The sequence below is a fragment of the Phyllostomus hastatus genome, unplaced genomic scaffold (genome assembly GCF_019186645.2).
Source record: "Phyllostomus hastatus isolate PE091 unplaced genomic scaffold, TTU_PhHast_1.1 phas_scaffold_93, whole genome shotgun sequence".
NCBI lineage: Eukaryota > Metazoa > Chordata > Mammalia > Chiroptera > Phyllostomidae > Phyllostomus > Phyllostomus hastatus.
The window spans coordinates 22,796,211-22,816,362 of NW_025334042.1; the positions used below are offsets into that span (position 1 = coordinate 22,796,211).

General features: G+C 58.3%; 1 protein-coding gene across 2 annotated transcripts; it reads left to right on the forward strand.

Annotated features, from left to right (window-relative positions):
- The first annotated feature begins 5 nt into the window (after window positions 1-5).
- Window positions 6-19,932, forward strand: ADCY6 (adenylate cyclase 6). 2 transcript variants are annotated; one of them, XM_045829892.1, is made up of 22 exons: window positions 6-96; window positions 4,744-5,602; window positions 9,158-9,307; window positions 9,685-9,806; window positions 9,905-10,016; window positions 10,160-10,287; window positions 10,816-10,974; window positions 11,051-11,192; window positions 11,305-11,433; window positions 11,657-11,682; window positions 11,913-12,060; window positions 12,293-12,390; window positions 12,575-12,662; window positions 12,828-12,944; window positions 13,208-13,366; window positions 13,674-13,852; window positions 14,713-14,748; window positions 14,832-14,961; window positions 15,255-15,518; window positions 16,226-16,430; window positions 17,168-17,292; window positions 17,512-19,932. In XM_045829892.1, exons 2-22 carry the CDS (start codon window positions 4,745-4,747, stop codon window positions 17,635-17,637), a joined length of 3,501 nt encoding a protein of 1,166 aa, XP_045685848.1. In that variant the 5' UTR covers window positions 6-96; window position 4,744; the 3' UTR covers window positions 17,638-19,932. The 2 variants fall into 2 exon arrangements, with proteins under 2 accessions (XP_045685848.1, XP_045685847.1); XM_045829891.1 differs by lacking the exon at window positions 6-96 and adding an exon at window positions 542-683.
- Window positions 19,933-20,152: the final 220 nt, after the last annotated feature.

A 20,152-nucleotide genomic window follows, 5' to 3' on the forward strand; every position in this document is an offset into this window, starting at 1 on the left:
GTGAGGGGTGAGGGGTGGGGGGTAGGCACCAGGCACAGGTTCAGCCCCAGGGGTCCCAGCTGGGAAGGAAGACGACCCTCCGCGTGCAGCGCCCGGGTAATCGCGGCGCGCGGGTGGGACCGGGCGCGCTGGGAGACCCCGGGGTGAAGGTGGGAGGGGAAGGCTGGAGAATGCAGCCCGGGGCGGAGCGGGAGGAGGGAGGGACCCGGGAGCGGGCTGGACGGCCCCCTCCCCCCCCACCCCCGGGGTCTCGATCCCAGAACAGTGGCCGCTTGTTTTCCCCAGGACGAGGGGGAGGGAGCGCCCGGAGGAGAGGAGGGGGCGTACGGAGGGAGGGGTCGCCTTCTATAGTCTCCCCAGCCCTTGGCCTGTTCCTGGGGAGGCGTCGGGACGCCGCGCCGCGCATCTGGGGAGGGGGAGGGGTGCCCAGACAAAAGGAGCTTGTGCCTTTAAGGCGGGCAGTCCGCGAGCCGGCGGGGAGGGGACTTCTGGATCCGGGGTAGAGGGCGGCTGCGCTGGACAGCGGGGAGGGGGCGCGGGCCGTGCGGGCGGCCGGCGGCGGGAGGGGCGGCTGGGACGCGCGGGCCCGGAGGAGCAGGACCGCGGGACGGCCGCACGGCCGGCCGGAGCCCGCGGGGGCGGCGGGGCGGGGGCCCCGGGGAGGCGCCGACCCTGGCCGGCAGGTGAGACGCGCCCCAGGAGTGGGCAGCGGGCGTTCGGCGCGGCGGCGGCAGCGCTCCCGCCCGGCTCCCGGAGTTTCTCCGTGGGGCGCGGAAGCGGGGATGGGGATTCTCGGGAGCGTTTGGGGGGGAAGCCCGAGGCCACCGGGGCTGGCCGAGGGCGGTCTGGGCGGAGGTGCGGGCTCAGGGCTCCTGGCCCTCAGTCGCGGCCGCACGCGTCCCTCCTCCACCCCGAGCAGATTCTCGGCTGGCACGGACCCCTGCCCCAGGGAAAGGCGTGCACTGCGGGTTGCGCTGTCCCGAGGTTTTTGCAGTGGGGCGAGCCTCCAAATTTGGGGTGGAGTGTGATTTTGTTTCGGGGAAGGAAAGGCAGCCTCGGCAGAGGGAGGGGTGCATCTGCCTGCAGGAGTCCCCTTCCTCTCCCCGCAGACCTTGGGAATGAAAGAGAGGGGTGGTGTCCGGGCCCCAGCAGGGTGAGCAAGGGGGCAGGCTGAATAGCCGGCTCTGGGGCCTTAACTGCAAAGCTAGAGTGGATGAGGCTGTGGGACTCTTTCCTCATACCCTCCCTTTCCAGAGTGTCCCTTCGGAGGTGAAGCAGCCTGATGGAGCTTCTGTGGTGGGGGTGGACCAAGGGCTGGGGTGACAAGGAGAAGGTAATGTTGAACCTCCAGATACAGGCCCTGGGGAGGCTCCTGTACATCTGGAAAGGGCCTGGAATTGAGGCCCATGTCCCAGCATGGTGGGTGGTGCTGGCACGGGAGGGCCCTGCCTGGGCAGTGCCTTCTGCCATGAACTTTTCTGAAGTTGTATTAAGCCCCCTGAAGCCTCCTTTTTGCCACGGAGGGCAGGGACAGAGGAGCTCTGGAGAGGGATTGGGCAAAGCAGTGGACGGAGCCATCCTTGGGGCTGGGCCTGGACCTGCTTCTGACTTTGGGTCTCAAGGCTGGACGATCAGGGTTTGGAAGGGACTCGAGGTTTGGGAGGCCCTGGGCCTCAGTCCGCCAGGCCGAATGGACTGGCTCTGGCTGTGGGAGCCCATGGTGCCTGGGGCAGCAGATCTGTTCAGAGCGAAGGTACAGGAAGCCAGGGGAGGAGGAGACCATTGGCACAAGCTCAGCAGCCTGTCTTGGGAAGAGGGAGGTGGTCTGTGGTTCACAGTGATGGGTTCCTGGACAAGGAAGGTTGGAGGACCGTCTAGGGAGGTTTTGTGGCATTGAACAGTGCCCTCCCCTGTCCCCTGCCATATCAGCAAGTTACGGGTGAGTTCTCCAAGATGGACCGTGCCTGGAGTAGTTGGTCGGACAGTTACAGAGCTTTGAAGCCGCCCCTATGTGGGAGTCTGAGTGTTCTTGGGAGGGTCATGTGTTCCCCTGGACCGCATCTGCCCTTTCCTCTGTGGGTACGAGCCAGATGCTAGGATGTGCTTCCAGGGAACTGGGAACACGGCCAGAAGCAGGTCCTTCGGGAGCAGAGGTCTGGGCCAGTGGTGCTGGCTGGGCAGTAACAGGTCAGGGGCCTGGTAAGTGGGAGGAGGCCGAGGCAAAATGTCATGGGGTGGGGTGGGAAACCTGCTCATGCTGGGCTCTGTCTCCAGCGGCTCCGGGGACTGACAGCCGGGACACAGGGACTGATAGGATCAGGCGTCTGACTGGCTGGGGAGGCGGGTGTTCTTGCTCGTGACTTTTCTGTCTTTCCATCTCTTGGACACCAGCAGAGTTTTGGGGTCAAAGTGGAGCAGGTGGGAGAACTGTTGGATGTGTAGCATGTGACAGGTCCTGTTAGTCTTTCCTCACGACGTTTGCTCTGCCCATGTCACAGATGAGGTGGTGGGCACCGGGAGGTTAAGTAACTTGTCCGAGGCTGTGAAGATAACATAATCACAGGTTTGAAATCTGGTCTCTCCCCAAAGACCATGCTTCTAATCAAGTATTTTGAAGAGCCAAGCTTTCTTTGGTGACATTTTTGTGAATGACAGCCTGACCAAAGTCTTGGGTTTCTGACCTTCCCCCCCAGGATGGTGTCATTCATATGAAGGAGTCTGAAGGGCCAGCTGCTCCGTGGGGCATAGGAGGAGGGATGCTGGGAAAACCAGCTGAGGGTGGACCAGGCTCGGGGGCTTCCTCTGTGCAGAGAGATCCCAGTTTGCATTCTGCTCCATGAGCCCCCGGCCAGACGGTCTTGTGACCACCTAGGGCGAGCGCTGGGTAGTCTCCCCTTGTCCCCCAGTGAGTACAAACGTCAGCGCTGCCACCTGCAGGAGCCCCTCAGGGTGCCCTGTGGGCATGGAGGAGGGTGGCCTTGGTGGGGACACAGGCATCCAGGATGCTCTCATCCTTGCCTCTGGAGCTGGGCTTAGCTAGGAGGCACAGTGAGGTTGGTGTCATGGAGCCTCGAACCCGGTTAAGGCACTTTACTCCCGGGGACCTGAGCTCTGGGACAGATGTGGTCACTCACGACCTCTGTAACTCGGGCCAGCCGTGTAAGACTGCAGTGGACCTCCGTTTTGGTTCATTTTCCTGTCCAATCTGTCCTGTGCCCCCGGTGCTTCACAGGGTTTGGGTGAAGATCAGATGGAACTGGGCGTGTGAAAGGACCTCCAAAGCTTACCGCACAGAGAAAGTGCATGGCAGTATTATCCATCCATCCGCCCATCCATCTGCTCGATGAGCATTTATTTAGACCCTGGGAAGGTTGCAGATGTAGCAGTGAGCAACACAGGCCAAAATCCTTGCCTTCAGGAAGTTGACATTCCAGTTAGGAGAGGCAGACCATGAACAAATAAGAATACTATATAGAATGGCTGTTGTTGATGAGAGCTGTGGAGAAAAATAAAGCAAAAAGCTCGGAAGAGAGATAGGAGCTCCGGGATAGGGGTGGCTATTTTAGTAGAGTGGTCAGGGAAAACTCCCGATAAGGCACGTTTGAGCTGTGACCTGGAGGAACTCGTGTTCCAGGCGGAGGGGACAGCAGGCAGCAAGGTCTGAGGCTGCGCATGGTGTGTGGGGGCCAGCACAGAGGCTGGGAGGACTGGAGTGCAGTGAGAAAGATGAGGAGTCATAGGGTTACCATTATTATTATTTCATGTTTGGTGCTCTATTCCAAAGCCCTTGAGCTTTCTATCTTCTCAACATAAATTCATCGATTCCCTACTAGGAGCCAAGTTTAGTACTTGGTGCTGAGGATAAAGCACTGAGCCAAATAGATACAATCTATGTATAGTCAGGAGGGCAGAGGCACATTAAACAAAGGGTGATTTAATTATAATTGTGATAAGTACCGTGGAGGAAATGTACAGAGGGTAAACAGGGGACCAAACTTAGCTGGGACATCTTTCCTGAGGAAGTTCCATGTAAGCTGTGACCTGGGGGAGAAGTTGAAGTTAGCGTAGTGGAGTGTGCAACATGTGAGTGTGTGTGTGAGCGTGATGGGGAAGGATGTGGAAAGATTCCCTTTTGTACAGAGGTCACTGACTGGCAGCTCACAGGCCGAATCCATTCCATAGACTCAATTTATTTGGCTTGCAGCGTTGAAATTTGTGAATGACTTGCCAACATTTAAAAGTCAGGAGCTGTCTCATTAAAATCTGCATATTTGTTTTCAGCTTCTGTTGAAAAATCAGATCAGGCCCCACGGGGATGCCAGGGGCAACAGTCTCCTCACCGGGGCTGGTGTTTGCCTCTGTGCCAGGGTGTGCACTCCCTTGACCCACTGGCTTTGCTCACTGGCACAGGCACTTGGGTTTGTAAGCACCAAGAAAACATCAGTGCTTTTTAGGGGAGAGGTGAGTGTTTGAGTATGCTGCTCAGGAGTCAGATGGACCTGGTTTAGAATCTGGGCTCTCACACCCACGGGGCTGCTTGATGGTGGGCAGGTTACCTCACCTCCCTCTGTCTCAATTTCCTTAACTGTTCCGTGGGGACACCGTTGTCTTCCGCAGAGTCATTTTATGAGGGTGATGTGTCTGAAGTGCTAAACTTGGCAATGGGAAGTGCTCAGTTAATAATAGCTGCTGGTGGTGGCAAGCCGTGGTATTAATACCATCTCATTCCTTTCCTCCCTGCAGCATGTCATGGTTCAGTGGCCTCCTGGTCCCCAAAGTGGATGAGCGCAAAACAGCCTGGGGTGAACGCAATGGGCAGAAGCGCCCTCCTCACAGGACCCAGACCGGCGGCTTTTGTGCGCCCCGCTACATGAGCTGCCTCCAGGACGCTCAGCCGCCCAGCCCCACTCCTGCCGCTCCATCTCGGTGCCCCTGGCAGGATGAGGCCTTCATCCGGAGGGGTGGCCCCGGCAAGGGCGCTGAGCTGGGGCTGCGGGCCGTGGCCCTGGGCTTTGAGGACGCTGAGACGGCAGCAGCGGGCGGGGTGGCCGAGGTGTCGCCCGACGCAGCGCCCAGAAGCAGGCGGTCCTGCTGGCGCCGTCTGGTGCGGGTGTTCCAGTCGAAGCAGTTCCGCTCCGCCAAGCTGGAGCGGCTGTACCAGCGGTACTTCTTCCAGATGAACCAGAGCAGCCTCACGCTGCTGATGGCGGTGCTCGTGCTGCTCACGGCTGTGCTGCTGGCCTTCCATGCCGCGCCCGCCCGCCCCCAGTCTGCCTACGTGGCCCTGCTGGCCTGCGCCGCCATCCTCTTCGTGGTGCTCATGGTGGTGTGTAACCGGCACAGCTTCCACCAGGACTCCATGTGGGTGGTGAGCTACGTGGTGCTGGGCATCCTGGCAGCTGTTCAGGTCGGGGGCGCCCTGGCCGCCAACCCCCACAGTCCGTCCACAGGCCTCTGGTGCCCTGTGTTCTTTGTCTACATCACCTACACGCTCCTCCCCATCCGCATGCGGGCAGCTGTCTTCAGCGGCCTGGGCCTCTCCACCCTGCACTTGATCTTGGCCTGGCAACTCAACCGTGGTGATGCCTTCCTCTGGAAGCAGGTGGGTGCTTGGGGAGGGCTGTGTGGGGGCACCAGGCTGGGAATGAGGCGGGTCTGGTAGTTGATAGTGGGTGGGTCTTGCATGGATACTGAGCACTATGCCTGGGAGGAGGGGCAAGTGATGGGAGGCCAAGCTTTGGAGGTTGGCCTCCATCTGGGGTCTGGGCCAGAGGGCACTGTTGAAGGGAGGGAGAGCTCCAGGACCCAAGTCTGTATCCTCACTGTGAGCCACAGTCTTCAGCTCTTTGGCCTGAGGTCCTTGAAATAGTGTAGTGTCGCCTATATTTGACATAATGTAGGGCTGGAGGTGGCACTGTAGTGTTCAGGCCCGGAGGGCAGTGTAGGCTACCATCCAGGCCTGGACAAGTCTGGCCCCAAGGCGATACCTGAGACTCAGGCCCTGGTGCCTGCAGAGTAGCTCTAGGTGGTGATCTGGAGGGATGGAGCAGGTTTTAGATGGAGTTAGCAAGGGAGAAGTGGCCCCTCTCCTGGACCACAGTTATCTCTGAGGGCAGGGAGGGTGAGGAGTGGGGTCTGTTCTCTCCTGCACTGGGAGTGCTTTGAGTGGGGTTGGACCATAGAAGAGGGGTGTTAGGTAGGGTCTGATCTCATCCCGCCCTTGCCCACTGGGCACCAGAGGTCTGGCTCTGCCTTAAGTTCCTGTGCCGGCTGCTGCCCTGCGGTCTGCGTGGTGTGTGAGGAGGGCCGTGGTGGCAGCGTGGTGTTGAGTGAGAAATAAAGGCTCGGCTGCAGGAGCACCTGGTTGTCCCGTGAGCTGTTCTCCCCTGTGAGACTAGCCTTGCCTCTCCCAGCCTTAGTTTCCTAGTCTATAAAACTGGGATAAAAATAGTATCTACCTCAAGATGTTGCTGTGAGGGCCCCACCATCTCCCATAGCGAATCTAACCGACAGCGCAGGGCGGCCGTCTCACCTGGGCAGGGAGGTGTGCGGGATGTGTAGGGGTTGATGGCCAGTGAGAGTTCCTTTCCGAGAGACATCAGCTTGTGGAGTCTGCCATCACACGCTGTCCCCTGCTCAGGGAGCTGAGCCAGGCTGCCTTGCCCAGGCGGCCCTTCAGGGGCTGCTGTAGGCACTGACCCTGACCAGCACACCTCATGATCCTGCCATCAGCGCCCTGATTTAGAGGGCGCCATCCCCTGTCTTGCTCAAGGTTTCAGGGAACCAGCCTCTGCCTTTCCCAGGGCTCTTGGCCTGTAGTTCACCCTAGCCCCACCCACAAAGAAGAAGTTACCTGGGGCTCCCAGAGTGAGAAGCTGGGTGCTCTGGCCTGATGCCCTTCCCTGCCTAGCCTGTGCTCCCGGAACAGAATGTACTTTTTTAGAAGTAACTTTATAGCCCTTTTGTTTGTGAAGCATGTGCCTGCAGGGCACTGTCAGACCTCTTAAAGGGCTAGGTTCTTCTGCCCGGGCTAGCCCCCAACTCCACTCCAGGGTAGCTGTCAAACTGGCTTTGAACTTGGACTGCCCTTCTGGGGAAGGAGGAGCTTGGAGGTGGTGCGTCCCCCTGCACCCCAGTCCTCTCTGGCTGGCCAGGGGTGGGTGGGTGTCTCTTCCCTGCCCTCACCTGGCATGGTGCCTAGAGCCAGGCCCAGCGCCTGACTGGGGAGGTACAATCCCATGGAGGCCCAGACTCTGCCAGCCTCCTGCCTCCCCAGGGACGACTGGCTGCAGCCATACCCAGTGGGTCCCAGCAGGCTCATTCCTGGGATGAGTGGAGAAAGTTGGACCTGCCCTGTGCTAGTCTCCTGGGCCAGGGCACCCCTACCGCCTCTCTGAGCACACCGCCCCTGCCCCTGGGCCCAGTTGGCCCGTGGGTTCTGGGCGGGGTGGGGATGTGGCCTCCTCTCCAGGCTCCTGGGGCAGCCCCTTCCTAGATCCAGCCTCCTTCACATGCACAGGAAGGAGCCTTCAGTCTGCACTCACTCAGACACACTGAGAGTTTCACTCGGTTCACTCTGCCCAGCCTGGAGGCTCCTGCGGTGCCCTGGCGTCCATTTTTTTCTCACAGTCCGATAGGGGTCTGTGTACAGATCTATTTCAGTCTCTCGTCCCCCTTCCCCTTCCCTCTACCATGACTCACATTTTCCTCTTGGGCTCCTGGGGCCAGGAAGGGAAGTTGCTTGGTTTGCCCCCCCTTTCCTTCTCCCCCACTGGGGGCTATTCTTAGAAACCCCTGAGGGAGATAGTGTACCCCCCTCTTCACCCCTGCTGCTGGGAGGAGGGCCTTGTAAGCTGGACTCGGAAGGGAGACTGGGAGGCCAGCGCTGGAGGGTCAGAGCTGGATATGGCTCAGGGGTCAGCCAGACCCTCCGTCTCACCCAGGAAAAGTGAAGCTGAGGTCCCCGAGGTGAAGTGACCTGCCCAGTTTGCAGGACTAGTTATGGTTGCGGGCAGAGGCCAGAGCTCCTGGCTTCCAGTTGGTGCTCTTTCCCTCCCTTCTCCCCAAACCAGTGCCCTGCCCCAGCCAACTCGGGTGGAGCCACAAATGCCAGGTTAACCCCTGGGTTTCCATAAGCACTGAGGCCGGTTCCCTTTAAGCTTGCTCTCCAGTTAGTGCTGCTGATGCTGAGGGCTGAACATCCTGGGATCAGGGTCTCAGGTTGTGGGGCCTGGCTGGGTCAAGTGTTGGGGGTGGCTAGGTGTGGTGGCACCCTAGCCCAGTTAGGAAGGGTTCTTTGAGTCTATAGAATCGATGACTCCCCAGTCTGGGCTCCAAGGCAGGGCCTCAAGAGCTTGGGTAAGTGGAGTGAGTAGGAACCTTGGACACCTGGAATGTACTGTACAGTGGGGTTAGGACTGACACTTTGGAGTCTAACTGTCCTGGACTCAAGTCCCACACCAATCACTGCTAGCCGTGTGATCTTGGGCAAGTTACTTAGCTTCTCTGGGCCTGAGTCCCTCACCTTTAAAATGAGATACAGTGTTACTTATTTCATAGAGTTGTAAGAAATATATTTTTTAATTTGTAGGAGATGTGTATATGGAATCTAGATACATCGTAGGCAGCAAACAAATTAGCTCCAGTAATGATAATTATTATTATTATTATTATTATTATCAGGGTAGGGAGGGGCCTTGGAGATCTTCCTGTGCTTCCTCTCCAGTTCTCTGTGAGCAGACAGAGGCCCAGAGATGAGATGGCTTGTCCCGGGCACTCACTGGAGGATGGAGAGCCCAGGCCTCCAGGGCACTGCCCTGTGAGGAGAGCCACACACGAAAGCAGCAGCATTTGCTTTTGTTTCTGTGGGGCAGTAGTCCATCGTGTGCTGGGCACAGGCACGCGACCCACCTGGCCCTGGTTGGTGCTTCTGCTCCCAAGAGCTGTGAGAAGATCTCTACTAGCCATGGAGTGATCCAGGAAGGGAGCCCGAGTCTTGTGGGGGTTAGGGCAGGTGTACTGCAGGGGTGGGGACAGTTGGGGACCAATGGCACAGGATCCTGGCTTCCTCTGCAGAGGAGTTCATCTACAGAAATCTCGCTAGTCGCGCCTGTGCATGGGCAGGGTGGTCACCGCCTGCCTCTGCCACCTCCTGCAGCTCGGTGCCAACGTGCTGCTGTTTCTCTGCACCAATGTCATCGGCATCTGCACGCACTACCCGGCAGAGGTGTCTCAGCGCCAGGCCTTTCAGGAGACTCGTGGTTACATCCAAGCCCGGCTGCACCTGCAGCATGAGAATCGGCAGCAGGTGGGTTGCTCTCCCCAAGGGGGCCTTCCCCCATCTCACTCCAGATAACACGCAGGTTGGGTGTGCTGCCTCCTACAGTCTGTAGAATAAGGGAGAGTGGTTCCCTGACTGAGTGTCTTGGAGGCCCTGTGACAGTGGGTTTCTGTCCTGTCTGAGGTGGGAGCACCTCTGAGGGGCGGTTGAGTAGGAGTCGGTCAGAGACGACTGGGATGTCCACGTGCTGAGTGCTGTAGTGGAGGAGGGTCAGGCCATGGTCCAGGAGGGAGGCTCAGATCTCCAGGAAGGTCTGGGAGGGCTCTGGGGATGTGGAGACTCCAGGAAGGACTAAAATGTGAGGCCAAGAGAACAGCGATGCCCTGTCAAAACCACTGGTCTAGGAGAGGCTGCTGCTGTCCGTGTTGCCCCAGCACGTTGCCATGGAGATGAAAGAAGACATCAACACAAAGAAAGAAGACATGATGTTCCACAAGATCTACATCCAGAAGCATGACAACGTCAGGTGGGGTGGGGTGGGGTGGGAGGGTGCCAGGGAAAGCGTGGGATCTGGGTGTCTTTGAGGGCCATGTGACACCTTCCATGTCCTGCCATCCTCCACAGCATCCTGTTTGCAGACATCGAAGGTTTCACCAGCCTGGCATCCCAGTGCACCGCACAGGAACTGGTCATGACCCTGAATGAGCTCTTTGCCCGGTTCGACAAGCTGGCCGCGGTGAGGGTGCTGCGGCTTGGGGGCACAGCCTCCGTGTGGCAGCCTGAGGGTTTGGGGGCAGATGGAGTCAGCAGTGAAGGTGGTGGGCCAGGTGGGGTGGGCAAGAGAGTGAGGCGACTCTCCCCCAACTCTCTCCCCCTCAGGAAAACCACTGCCTGCGGATCAAGATCTTAGGGGACTGTTACTACTGTGTGTCAGGGCTGCCAGAGGCCCGGGCAGACCATGCCCACTGCTGTGTGGAGATGGGGGTGGACATGATTGAGGCCATCTCGTGAGCAGCGCCCCCTCTCGGGCTTCCTAGAACTGAGGGTGCCCCCCACTGCTCCAGCTCTTCGATATGTCCTCATATCGAATGTCGTTTTTTCTTAACCTTGGCCAGTTTTTTGTTTTTGAGATCTGTCTGTCACTGGGGAGGAGGGTGGATCTTTCCTCAGCCCCTGTAAAGCCCCCGAGTACCTGAGACTGAAGCCACTGGGGGTCGGGTGGGGGCAGCCAGGGTGAGGGGGTCAAGGGCTGGAGAGAAGGCCCACTGAACAGGCCCATGGGGAGGAGAGTGACGCCTCCGCTCCTAGCTCAGTCCCGCAGATGCCGTGGGACCCTGCAGGTGGACACGGTCCTCAAACGTTTGTCCTCGAGCACCGTGCGGCCTTCTGCCCACATCCAGCCAAGGCTGTGCTCCTGTTCCCGCCTCCGGGTCTGTCCTTGCCCACCTGGCTCCGGGGGGTGCAGCGGGCCTGGGCTCTGGGGTGGAAATCGGGGAGACCATGCCAGGAGCTGAGCCGGAGCTGCCTCCTCCCAGGCTGGTGCGCGAGGTGACAGGTGTGAACGTGAACATGCGCGTGGGCATCCACAGCGGGCGCGTGCACTGCGGTGTCCTTGGCCTGCGGAAATGGCAGTTCGACGTGTGGTCCAATGACGTGACTCTGGCCAACCACATGGAGGCGGGGGGCCGAGCCGGGTGAGTGTGTGGTCCGGGTGGTGAGGGTGGGAGCCCAGTGGGAGAGCCCAGGTCTCACCCTGTGGTGCCCGCGCAGCCGCATCCACATCACTCGGGCCACGCTGCAGTACCTGAACGGGGACTACGAGGTGGAGCCGGGCCATGGAGGTGAACGCAATGCGTACCTCAAGGAGCAGCACATTGAGACCTTCCTCATCCTGGGCACCAGCCAGAAACGGGTCAGGCCAGGGCGGTCAGGGGAGGGACAGGCTGGGAGAAGGACAAGAGTGTTGCAGGAAGAGGCCTTCTCCGGGCCCCTTTTCTGAGCCCACACCCGTGCTGCCCACGCAGAAGGAGGAGAAGGCCATGCTGGCTAAGCTGCAGAGGACCCGGGCCAACTCCATGGAGGGGCTGGTGCCGCGCTGGGTGCCCGACCGCGCCTTCTCCCGGACCAAGGACTCCAAGGCTTTCCGCCAGATGGTGAGAGCCCGCCGCACCGGGACCATGTCTCACGTTCTTGTCTTCCTTACCTCTCTGTGTCCCCCATTCCCTTTCCTGCCTTCCTTGTTGTGGCTGCATCTCTGTGAACGCCTTCTGGTGCTGGGGGCGGGAGGGCTGATTTTGTCCCCCGAGCACAGGGTTGGGGCGGGGAAGCAGGGCGGACCGTTTTCACCTCACTCTCACACTCTGTCCCTTTCTCCAGGGCATTGATGATTCCAGCAAAGACAAGTGAGTCGGGTTCCTGAGGGGGGAAAGGAGGGTGGGGGCAGGCATCTGCAATTGGGGTAGGGTTGTGGGGAGCAGAGTTGCCCCACTTCTCCTGGACCTGAGATGTGTCATGTGGGAGCAGGTCTTGCTCTGCCTCTCTCTCTTGGGGCGCTGCCCACTCCCTTCCCTTCTCATTGCCTCTCACTTGGCCACGCTCACACGCATGGTGAAACTGTGTCCTTTGCCCTCAGCCGGGGCGCACAAGATGCCCTGAACCCCGAGGATGAGGTAGACGAGTTCCTGGGCCGTGCCATCGATGCCCGTAGCATTGATCAGCTGCGCAAGGACCACGTGCGCCGGTTCCTGCTCACCTTCCAGAGGGAGGATCTTGAAAAGAAGGTTTGGAGGATACTGGGGCAGAAGGAGCGGGGCTTGGGGAGGAGGTGGGTCCAGGCAGGGTTGTCTGAGCACAGGCAAGGGAACAGGAGAGGGTTTTGGGTGATGGGGCAGTGACCACAGGGCACGGTGGGGATTCCTATCCATCAGGCCAACTGCTTCTCCCCCTGAGGCCCCGGTAGCTCGTTGCCTCCCCAGGGCACAGCCCAGTGCAGCTCAGCCTCCTCTCCCTCAGTACTCACGGAAGGTGGATCCCCGTTTCGGAGCTTACGTGGCCTGTGCCCTGTTGGTCTTCTGCTTCATCTGCTTCATCCAGCTCCTCGTCTTCCCACAGTGAGAGCCTTGCCCCTCCTTGCTCAGCCTCTCTTCCCTCCAGCACTTCCAAGGACCTCTCTAGACACCCACATGAGCCCACAGTCCCTGGAGCCTGAGCCCTGCCCTTCTGGGGAGTGGGGAGCGGGACAAGGACACCCAATTTTTCCAGAGTAACATTTCCTCGGGCCCTCTTCTGCCCCAGCTCAACGCTGATGCTTGGGATCTATGCCGGGATCTTCCTGCTGCTGCTGATCACTGTGCTGACCTGCGCCCTGTACTCTTGTGGCTCTGTGAGTAGGGGCCTTCCAGGGCCCCTGCAGGAGGGCAGGCTGGGCCAGGCGTGGGCATGTGGGGTGAGGGAGGAGAAGGTCGTGTCTCTTCCTTGGGGCCCCACCCCTGGGTGGCCTTAGCCCCTGGCTGATGCGGTCTCCAACTCATCTCTCGCCTACCTCCAGCTCTTCCCTAGGGCCCTGCAACGTCTGTCACGCAGCATTGTCCGCTCGCGGGCCCACAGCACGGCGGTTGGCATCTTTTCAGTCCTGCTTGTGTTCACCTCTGCCATTGCCGGCATGGTAAAGGTCCATCCCTCCCGTGCGATAGCACTGCTCTGGTGCCGGGACACAGGGCCCAGTGAGGCACATTTCCTGCCTTCAGGGAGCCTGTTCTCCCTGAAAAGGGGGTGAGGTCAACTCCAGTCTTCCCTCCCCCATGACCTCCCACCCCTTGTCATCCCTCAGTGAGAACTTGGGCTCCTGGGGTGTAAGGCACCTGGGCATGGCCTTTGTAACCCCTCCCTTCCTTGGTTACTCTGATAGACCTCTCCCCACTTCTGCAGTTCACCTGTAACCACACCCCCATTCGGACCTGTGCAGCCCGGATGCTGAATTTAACACCTGCCGATATCACCATCTGCCACCTACAGCAGCTCAATTACTCTCTGGGCCTCGATGCTCCCCTCTGTGAAGGCACCTCACCCACCTGCAGCTTCCCCGAGGTGTCCAAGCGGTGTTCAGGCAGGGTGGGGGGCGGGGTTCCTGATTGGCACCAGTTATTGACCCCTCTGTGCCAGGCCTGGTGATGGGCACTGGGGACCCAGGGCCTCACCAGAGTTGCCAACTTGAGGAGCAGCCAGAGCAGCCGGGGCCCTTGTGTGCCGTAGCGGCTGACTGTGGAGGGTGGGGGGGTTCAGGTTTGGGCTTGTACAGGGGAACCTGGGTCAGGCAGGGGAGTGTAGGGCTCTCTGCACATGGGGCACTTCAGCTTTTTCCTTCACCCAACACTGCCTCTGCTGTCGCCCCCAGTACTTCGTCGGGAACGTGTTGCTGAGTCTGTTGGCCAGCTCTGTCTTCTTGCACATCAGTAGCATCGGGAAGTTGGCCATGATCTTTGTCCTGGGGTTCATCTATTTGGTGCTGCTTCTGATGGGCCCCCCAGCCACCATCTTTGACAACTATGATCTGCTGCTTGGCGTCCATGGCTTGTGAGTTCACCTTTGGGCCCTTTCATCTCCCAGAAGCCTCTCTGTACCCAGGCCCCTTGTGACCTTGGTATGGCACCACTCACCCCTCACCTGTGGGGGGAATGGAGGTAGTGGAGGAGCTCCCTGCATAAGGCCCCAAATTATCATCCCAAGGAAACACCAGTCCTGGGAAATCCCTGTGTCTTTAGTCTAGACATTAAAAAAAATTCCCTTTTGAATTTGCATGATGCTTTCATATCCACTCTTGTAGGTCACACAGCTGCTGGGTGGCAGAGCCCTGGCTAGGAACCAAAACTCCTGACTCCTCCTTGAGGGCTTTGCCTGGGACGCCACACCGGCCTCTCCTCTGTAAAACCCTGCCCCTTGTCGTATGTGGCCATAGCTTGGCGTAGTTGAAAAAGCCTCTGGAGTCCACCGGGTTTGAGTCCCCGCTCTGCCCCTCACTAGCTGTGTGACTTGGACAGGTGAATTGTCTTTTCTGAGCCTGAACTTCCTCCTCTGTAATATGACAGTGCCACCTGTATCCCAGGGTGGTCGAGAAGGTGATAGTAGCTACTGCTGCAGGAGGCAGACTGCGTGTCAGGCGCTGTGCTAAGCCTTGTGTGCATTACTGAGATCTGATTCTTCCTATATTGATGAGGAAACAGGCTTGGACAGTTAAGCAACTTGTTCCAAGTCACACAGCTGGTAAGTAGAGGAGCCAGGAGTGGAACCTCTGCTCTTAGTGAGTGAATATGAGCAAAGCCCTGGCCCAGTGTCTGTTTATAGTGTGTGCTCAGCAAGCGCAGTTTCTGTCTCCCCTTCCACGCCCTCACTCGGTATCAGAACTGATGACTTTGTCTCTCGTGTCTTCCTGTCAGGGCTTCTTCCAATGAAACCTTCGATGGGCCGGACTGGTGAGTGAGGCTCTGAGGCAGTGAAGGGCAGGGCTGCCAGTGCCTCCTTCAGACACTGAGCATGCCTCTCTGCCTACCTGTAGCCCAGCTTCAGGGAGGGTGGCACTCAAATACATGACGCCTGTGATTCTGCTGGTGTTTGCGCTGGCGCTGTATCTGCATGCTCAGCAGGTGGAATCGACCGCCCGCCTCGACTTCCTCTGGAAGCTCCAGGTGACTGGGTGGGCAGGGAAGGGAGGCAGGATTTTAGAAGCAGGGCCTGGGCTAGCTGGAAGTGCATCTTCCTAGCTGGCCAAGGCTCTGGCTGCCCCAAGCCCACCCTGGCTCTGTGCCTTCTCTCTGTCCCTGTCCAAGCCCCCTTCACTGCTTTGCCTGTTCTTGAGGCCTCCTCTGTCCATGCCTTTCTTCTTCCACATGGTGCCCTCTGTTGCCCATCTCCAGGCATTTGCTGCTGCACCCACCCCTTGTGAGGGTTGGGCAGTGGGTGATGGGTGTGGTGTCCACAGGCAACAGGGGAGAAGGAGGAGATGGAGGAGCTCCAGGCATACAACCGGCGGCTGCTGCACAACATTCTGCCCAAGGACGTGGCTGCCCACTTTCTGGCCCGGGAGCGGCGGAATGATGAGCTCTACTATCAGTCGTGTGAGTGCGTGGCTGTCATGTTCGCCTCCATTGCCAACTTCTCTGAGTTCTATGTGGAGCTGGAGGCAAACAATGAGGGCGTCGAGTGCCTGCGGCTGCTCAACGAGATCATCGCTGACTTTGACGAGGTGCTTGTCCAGTTGGCTGGTGCTGGCAGAGGGGGGAGAACTTCGGCTGAGAAGGCCAGGAGGAGGGGGTCAGTCGGGGAGGGAGGGAGGCAGCAAGGAGGTGAGCCCCCCGGCAGGGAGGGTCATCATGGTTGGGAAGCAGAGAAGAACAAGAGGATCTGAAGGGGACAGGGTAGGTACCAGGTGAATGTTACTGAAGAAGAAGGTGAGAGTCTATGGACAGAGCACCATGAGGCCAAGTAAGCAAGATGGTCCCCTTGAGTAGAGGAAATAGAAGCAACATGTAAGGAAGTGTCCTGAACACCCAGGCGAGGAATGGGCCTTCCACTGTTCTGGAGGGGAGGCACTTCCTCCCACTGGCCTCAGTTTCCTGAAAGGTGAGGGTTGGACTCACTGATGCCTGATATCCCTTCTGTGGCCCTGGATTCTGTGAGTGAGCTATTGAGTTGACCTGATGCTGTTTGCTTGAGCCCTGGCCTGGCTTCTGGTGGTGGCCTGGCGAAGGAGGCCTGTTTCCTGGCTCCTCAGTCATGCACCGAGAACAGCAGCTGGAGGGAGGCTCTCTCCCTGAAAGGAGTTGAACTGTTGAGACAGGAAAGTGGGGAGTGGGTGGGCCAGGGCATGGCAAGGACTGAGCCTGGACTGAGCCTGGGGCAGGGCCGGGTTTGGGCTCTTGCCTTGACGGCCGGTCCCCCTGTGCTGTGCAGATCATCAGTGAGGAGCGATTCCGGCAGCTGGAGAAGATCAAGACGATTGGCAGCACCTACATGGCTGCCTCCGGGCTGAACGCCAGCACCTACGATCAGGTGGGCCGCTCCCACATCACTGCCCTCGCTGACTACGCCATGCGGCTCATGGAGCAGATGAAGTACATCAATGAGCACTCCTTCAACAACTTCCAGATGAAGATTGGTGAGGAGCCTCGCGGCCTAGAGGGTTTCCCAAGGGAGCAGGAGGATCGCACCACACGTTCCCCACCAGGACCCCTGTGGGTTTCCTTTCTCTCGCTGTGTTGTCTGATATGAAGGACAGAGGTCATTCACTGAGGGCTCTGCTCTAGACATTTGTGAGCACACTTTAGTCCTCACATCGTCACCCCCTTTTACAGATACACTGACTCTCAGAGGCTGAGTAGCTGGGAAGTGGTTCACCTGGAAGTCACAACCAGGTTTCTGTCAACTGCAGGACCTGTCTGCCCGTCTGATAAGAGGCACTTCCTCTCAGGGGAACTGAGGATGGGAGTGGTTAATGCCACAGCTTGTGGAGTCAGACTGTCTGGTTTGAATTCTGGATGTTCCACTTACTGGCTTATTTAATAAGTCTTCAAATGTCTCTTAGCTACACTTGCCTTATCTGCAAAATGGGGATGATAATACCTATCTTTTAGAGCTGTTGAAAGGATGAAATACTAATGGAAATGCTTATCAGAGTGGTTGGCACAGAGCGTGCACTCAGTAGGTTTGCTACTGTAGCAGCAGAGCTGTCTTAACTCAGGAGCTCCTCAAGTGACGGGACCATTGTTGACAACCAGCACACTTGTCCCTTTGCCACTCCCTGGGTTCTTCTAAAGGGGCCGGAGCGGGGTGACTCCCTGGGCTGACCCTGGGACAGCCCCCTGTCTCAATGTCTCACTGCTCTTGCCACCCCAGGACTGAACATGGGCCCGGTGGTGGCAGGTGTCATTGGGGCCCGGAAGCCACAGTACGACATCTGGGGGAACACGGTGAACGTCTCCAGCAGGATGGACAGCACGGGGGTTCCCGACCGGATCCAGGTGAGGGGACTGTGGGCAGAGGTTGGGATGGGTGTGGGTCCAGAGGGCTTCTCTAGGTCCCTTTCTGCAGTCGTTAGGACAGGGATAGGGTGGCAGTGTGCTGTGGTTGGTGGGGTGGGGACTGGGGGAGGGCAGCCAGTGTGATGAGAGGACCCTTGGGCCCCTGCATATAGAGCAGGAAGAATCCCAGGCTAAGTAGTCTCCCTTCTCACCCCCTAGGTGACCACGGACCTCTACCAGGTTCTAGCTGCCAAGGGCTACCAGCTGGAGTGTCGAGGGGTGGTTAAGGTGAAGGGCAAGGGGGAGATGACCACCTACTTCCTCAATGGGGGCCCCAGTAGTTAACAGGGCCCAGCCACAAATTTAGCTGAAGGGACCAAGGTGGACGTTCGAACGGACTCTGTGCTCGCTGGGTGGAGCTGTGGCAGGGGCACCGAGCCTCAAGACCCTGCTAACCACAAAAGGGAACACCCCAGCTGGCTGTGCTCGGACCATGCTTGTCTGCCCTCAGGCTGGAGAACGAGGGGTTACCGCAAGGGTTTTGCAAGTGAGTTTCTTTTTAAATTGGAACAGGGCTGTTCCCTCTCCTCTCTTCCAGCTTTTGGGAACAGGGGAGGGGGCAGCAGCAGAGGCAGTGGGAGCCCCTCCTGCCTGAAAGATGAAAATGGCAGCTTGCTGGGCCTGCCCTTTTCCTGTCTGGGCGACAGGCTCCGGGCTGGGCCCTCACTTTCCCTCTTTCCTGGGAATATTTTGTACAAAGACTGGGGTAGGTGTGAAGAGTGCCTATTCCATGCTTGCCTTTGCTATGCCTAAATCTCCAGCATGGTCCTGGGGGCCCCCCACCCCAGCCAAGTCTCCCTCCTAGGCACAGGGCAGAGGAGAGAGATGCACCTGGGACCCAGCTCTGCCCATATTTCAGGGGAATGTTTCCATTTGCCAAATCCTAGTCCCAGGATCTGTCCCCAAAGGGGAACAAAGGGACTTCTAACAGCTCAGATTCAGCCCCAGTTCCTGAAAAGCACCAGGGAAAAAGGGGCATCTGGCTTCACTGGTACTGTGAAAATGCCCAGCCAGACAGCAGGCATTTGTGTGCGGATGTCAGACCAGGAGCTGGAAGTTCACCCGCAGGTGCCAAAGAGAGCAGGCTGGCCAGGGAGGGGGGGGATGAGACTGGCCTGAGGCCCAGGATGGTCAGGATCCAGTCACTCTGCCCCAGTGCTCTCTTGTGGTCTGCTGGCAAGGGGCATGGAGCATCCCTACCCCTTCTGTTGCCAAATTAGCAAAGGGCCAGGGCATGGAGGAAGATGACCCTGACCCCAAACCTGTCCTCCCAAACCTTTGGTACTGGGGAGGGCCTGTGTGTCTGTGCAGTGCGTGTGCATGTCTGTCTTTATGTGTGTCTGTTTTGTGGGGCTGCGTGTCCTTGTGCTCCTCGTCTTCAGCTCTCCACCCCAGGCTGCCTCTCTCCTATGGGCCTCTGTCTTCTAGGAATAAGGCAGGGTTTCCAGTTTCAAGGGATGGAGAGAGATGCCCAGGTTGCACAGCAGTGGGATTCCGTGTCATAGCAAGAGGAGGGGTTTCTGGGGAGAGGAGTCCTTTTTGTGCCAAATCCCTAAGTGCCATTTGGGGGCCATGTGTGCAGCATGACTGTCCCTGCTTGGGGTGGGGACCAAGGCTGAACTGTCTGGGGTCTGGTGGGCAGAGGCTCAGGAATTTCCTGGGTTCTCCAGCTTGTGTCCTGGGATGTGGTATGCTTTGGGACAGGGGTAGCATGGGATCCCTCTGAGGACCCAGATATTGGTACTAGGGGATGGGGGAGGAGAACCTGAAAGTTGGCCTTCCCCAATCTTCAGCCTGAGTCTAGCATGTTCCTGGCTCCCCAATCCTGGTGAAGCCTGAAAGGGCTGGCAGGAGGGTTAGGAGGCTGGACTCTAGATTCTCTTCCTGCCTTTGCCTTCTTTTTATCCTTTTCCTGGCAACCTCCTTGCCTCTGGCCTGAATTAGCCAGTGCCTTGGTTTCTCTGTCTATACCTATTTAAGCCAGAGTCATTAGCTTGAATTTTGCTTGAAGATTGCTTTGTCTTGCAGGTGATTAGAGGCAGAGGAAAGAGGGTCCCAGAGTTGCTGGGTTGGGAGAAGGTGGCACTCTGGTCCTTCCTCATGCCCTTTCTGACTGTAGCTCCTGTAGAGGCCTGGTTTCTGATTGGAAGTCTCCATGCACCAACCAACTAGACAAGGCAGGAAGAGGGGAAAAGGCTAGTTGGTCCAGACAGAAAGTCAGCTTCCCTCCTCCCAGCCATATCCCTGGATAGGAAGGGACTGCTTGGAGCCACGGGGTGGGGTGAAGGTATAAGGAGACCAGGGTGGGAGGACCCCAATCTGGGTGACTTGTCTGTGCCTCTTGCTAGGTGGGTAGGGCCTGTCCACACCCGGCTCCCCATACCACAGTGCCAGCCATGCTCTTCACCCGGGCTCCACTGTCCCCTTCCTCATCAGCTGGTGGGGAAGTCAGTGGATGGGAGGCCCAGGGACTTGGTTTTATACTGTAACCACTGAGGGAATGGGGAGGGTAATGTACCATGTATTTCAGTGAAATATTTAATATATTTAAATATCAATAAAATCAAACTCTTTGTAAAATTCCCTGTTCTCTGCAGCTGTTCTGGGCCCTGGGTTGGGTCAGAGTTGGCAGAGCCTGGTGTAGGGGCAGCCACCTGCCTGAGGACTCGGTGGACCCCTCTCACCCATGGCCAGAGGGCTTCCTTTGGTTTTCTCCCTGCCATGGGGAAGCCGAATGTCTCCAGAGAGCATAGCTGCTCTAGGCCCTTCAGCATCACGCGGATCAATGTCTTCCCAGATT

Coding starts and splice junctions, on each gene's coding strand:
- ADCY6 (XM_045829892.1), top strand. CDS start 4,745: ATGTCATGGTTCAGTGGCCTCCTGGTCCCCAAAGTGGATGAGCGCAAA. Junction 9,807..9,904: donor CAGAAGCATGACAACGTCAG/GTGGGGTGGGGT, acceptor CATCCTCCACAG/CATCCTGTTTGCAGACATCG. Junction 12,061..12,292: donor GGGAGGATCTTGAAAAGAAG/GTTTGGAGGATA, acceptor CCTCTCCCTCAG/TACTCACGGAAGGTGGATCC.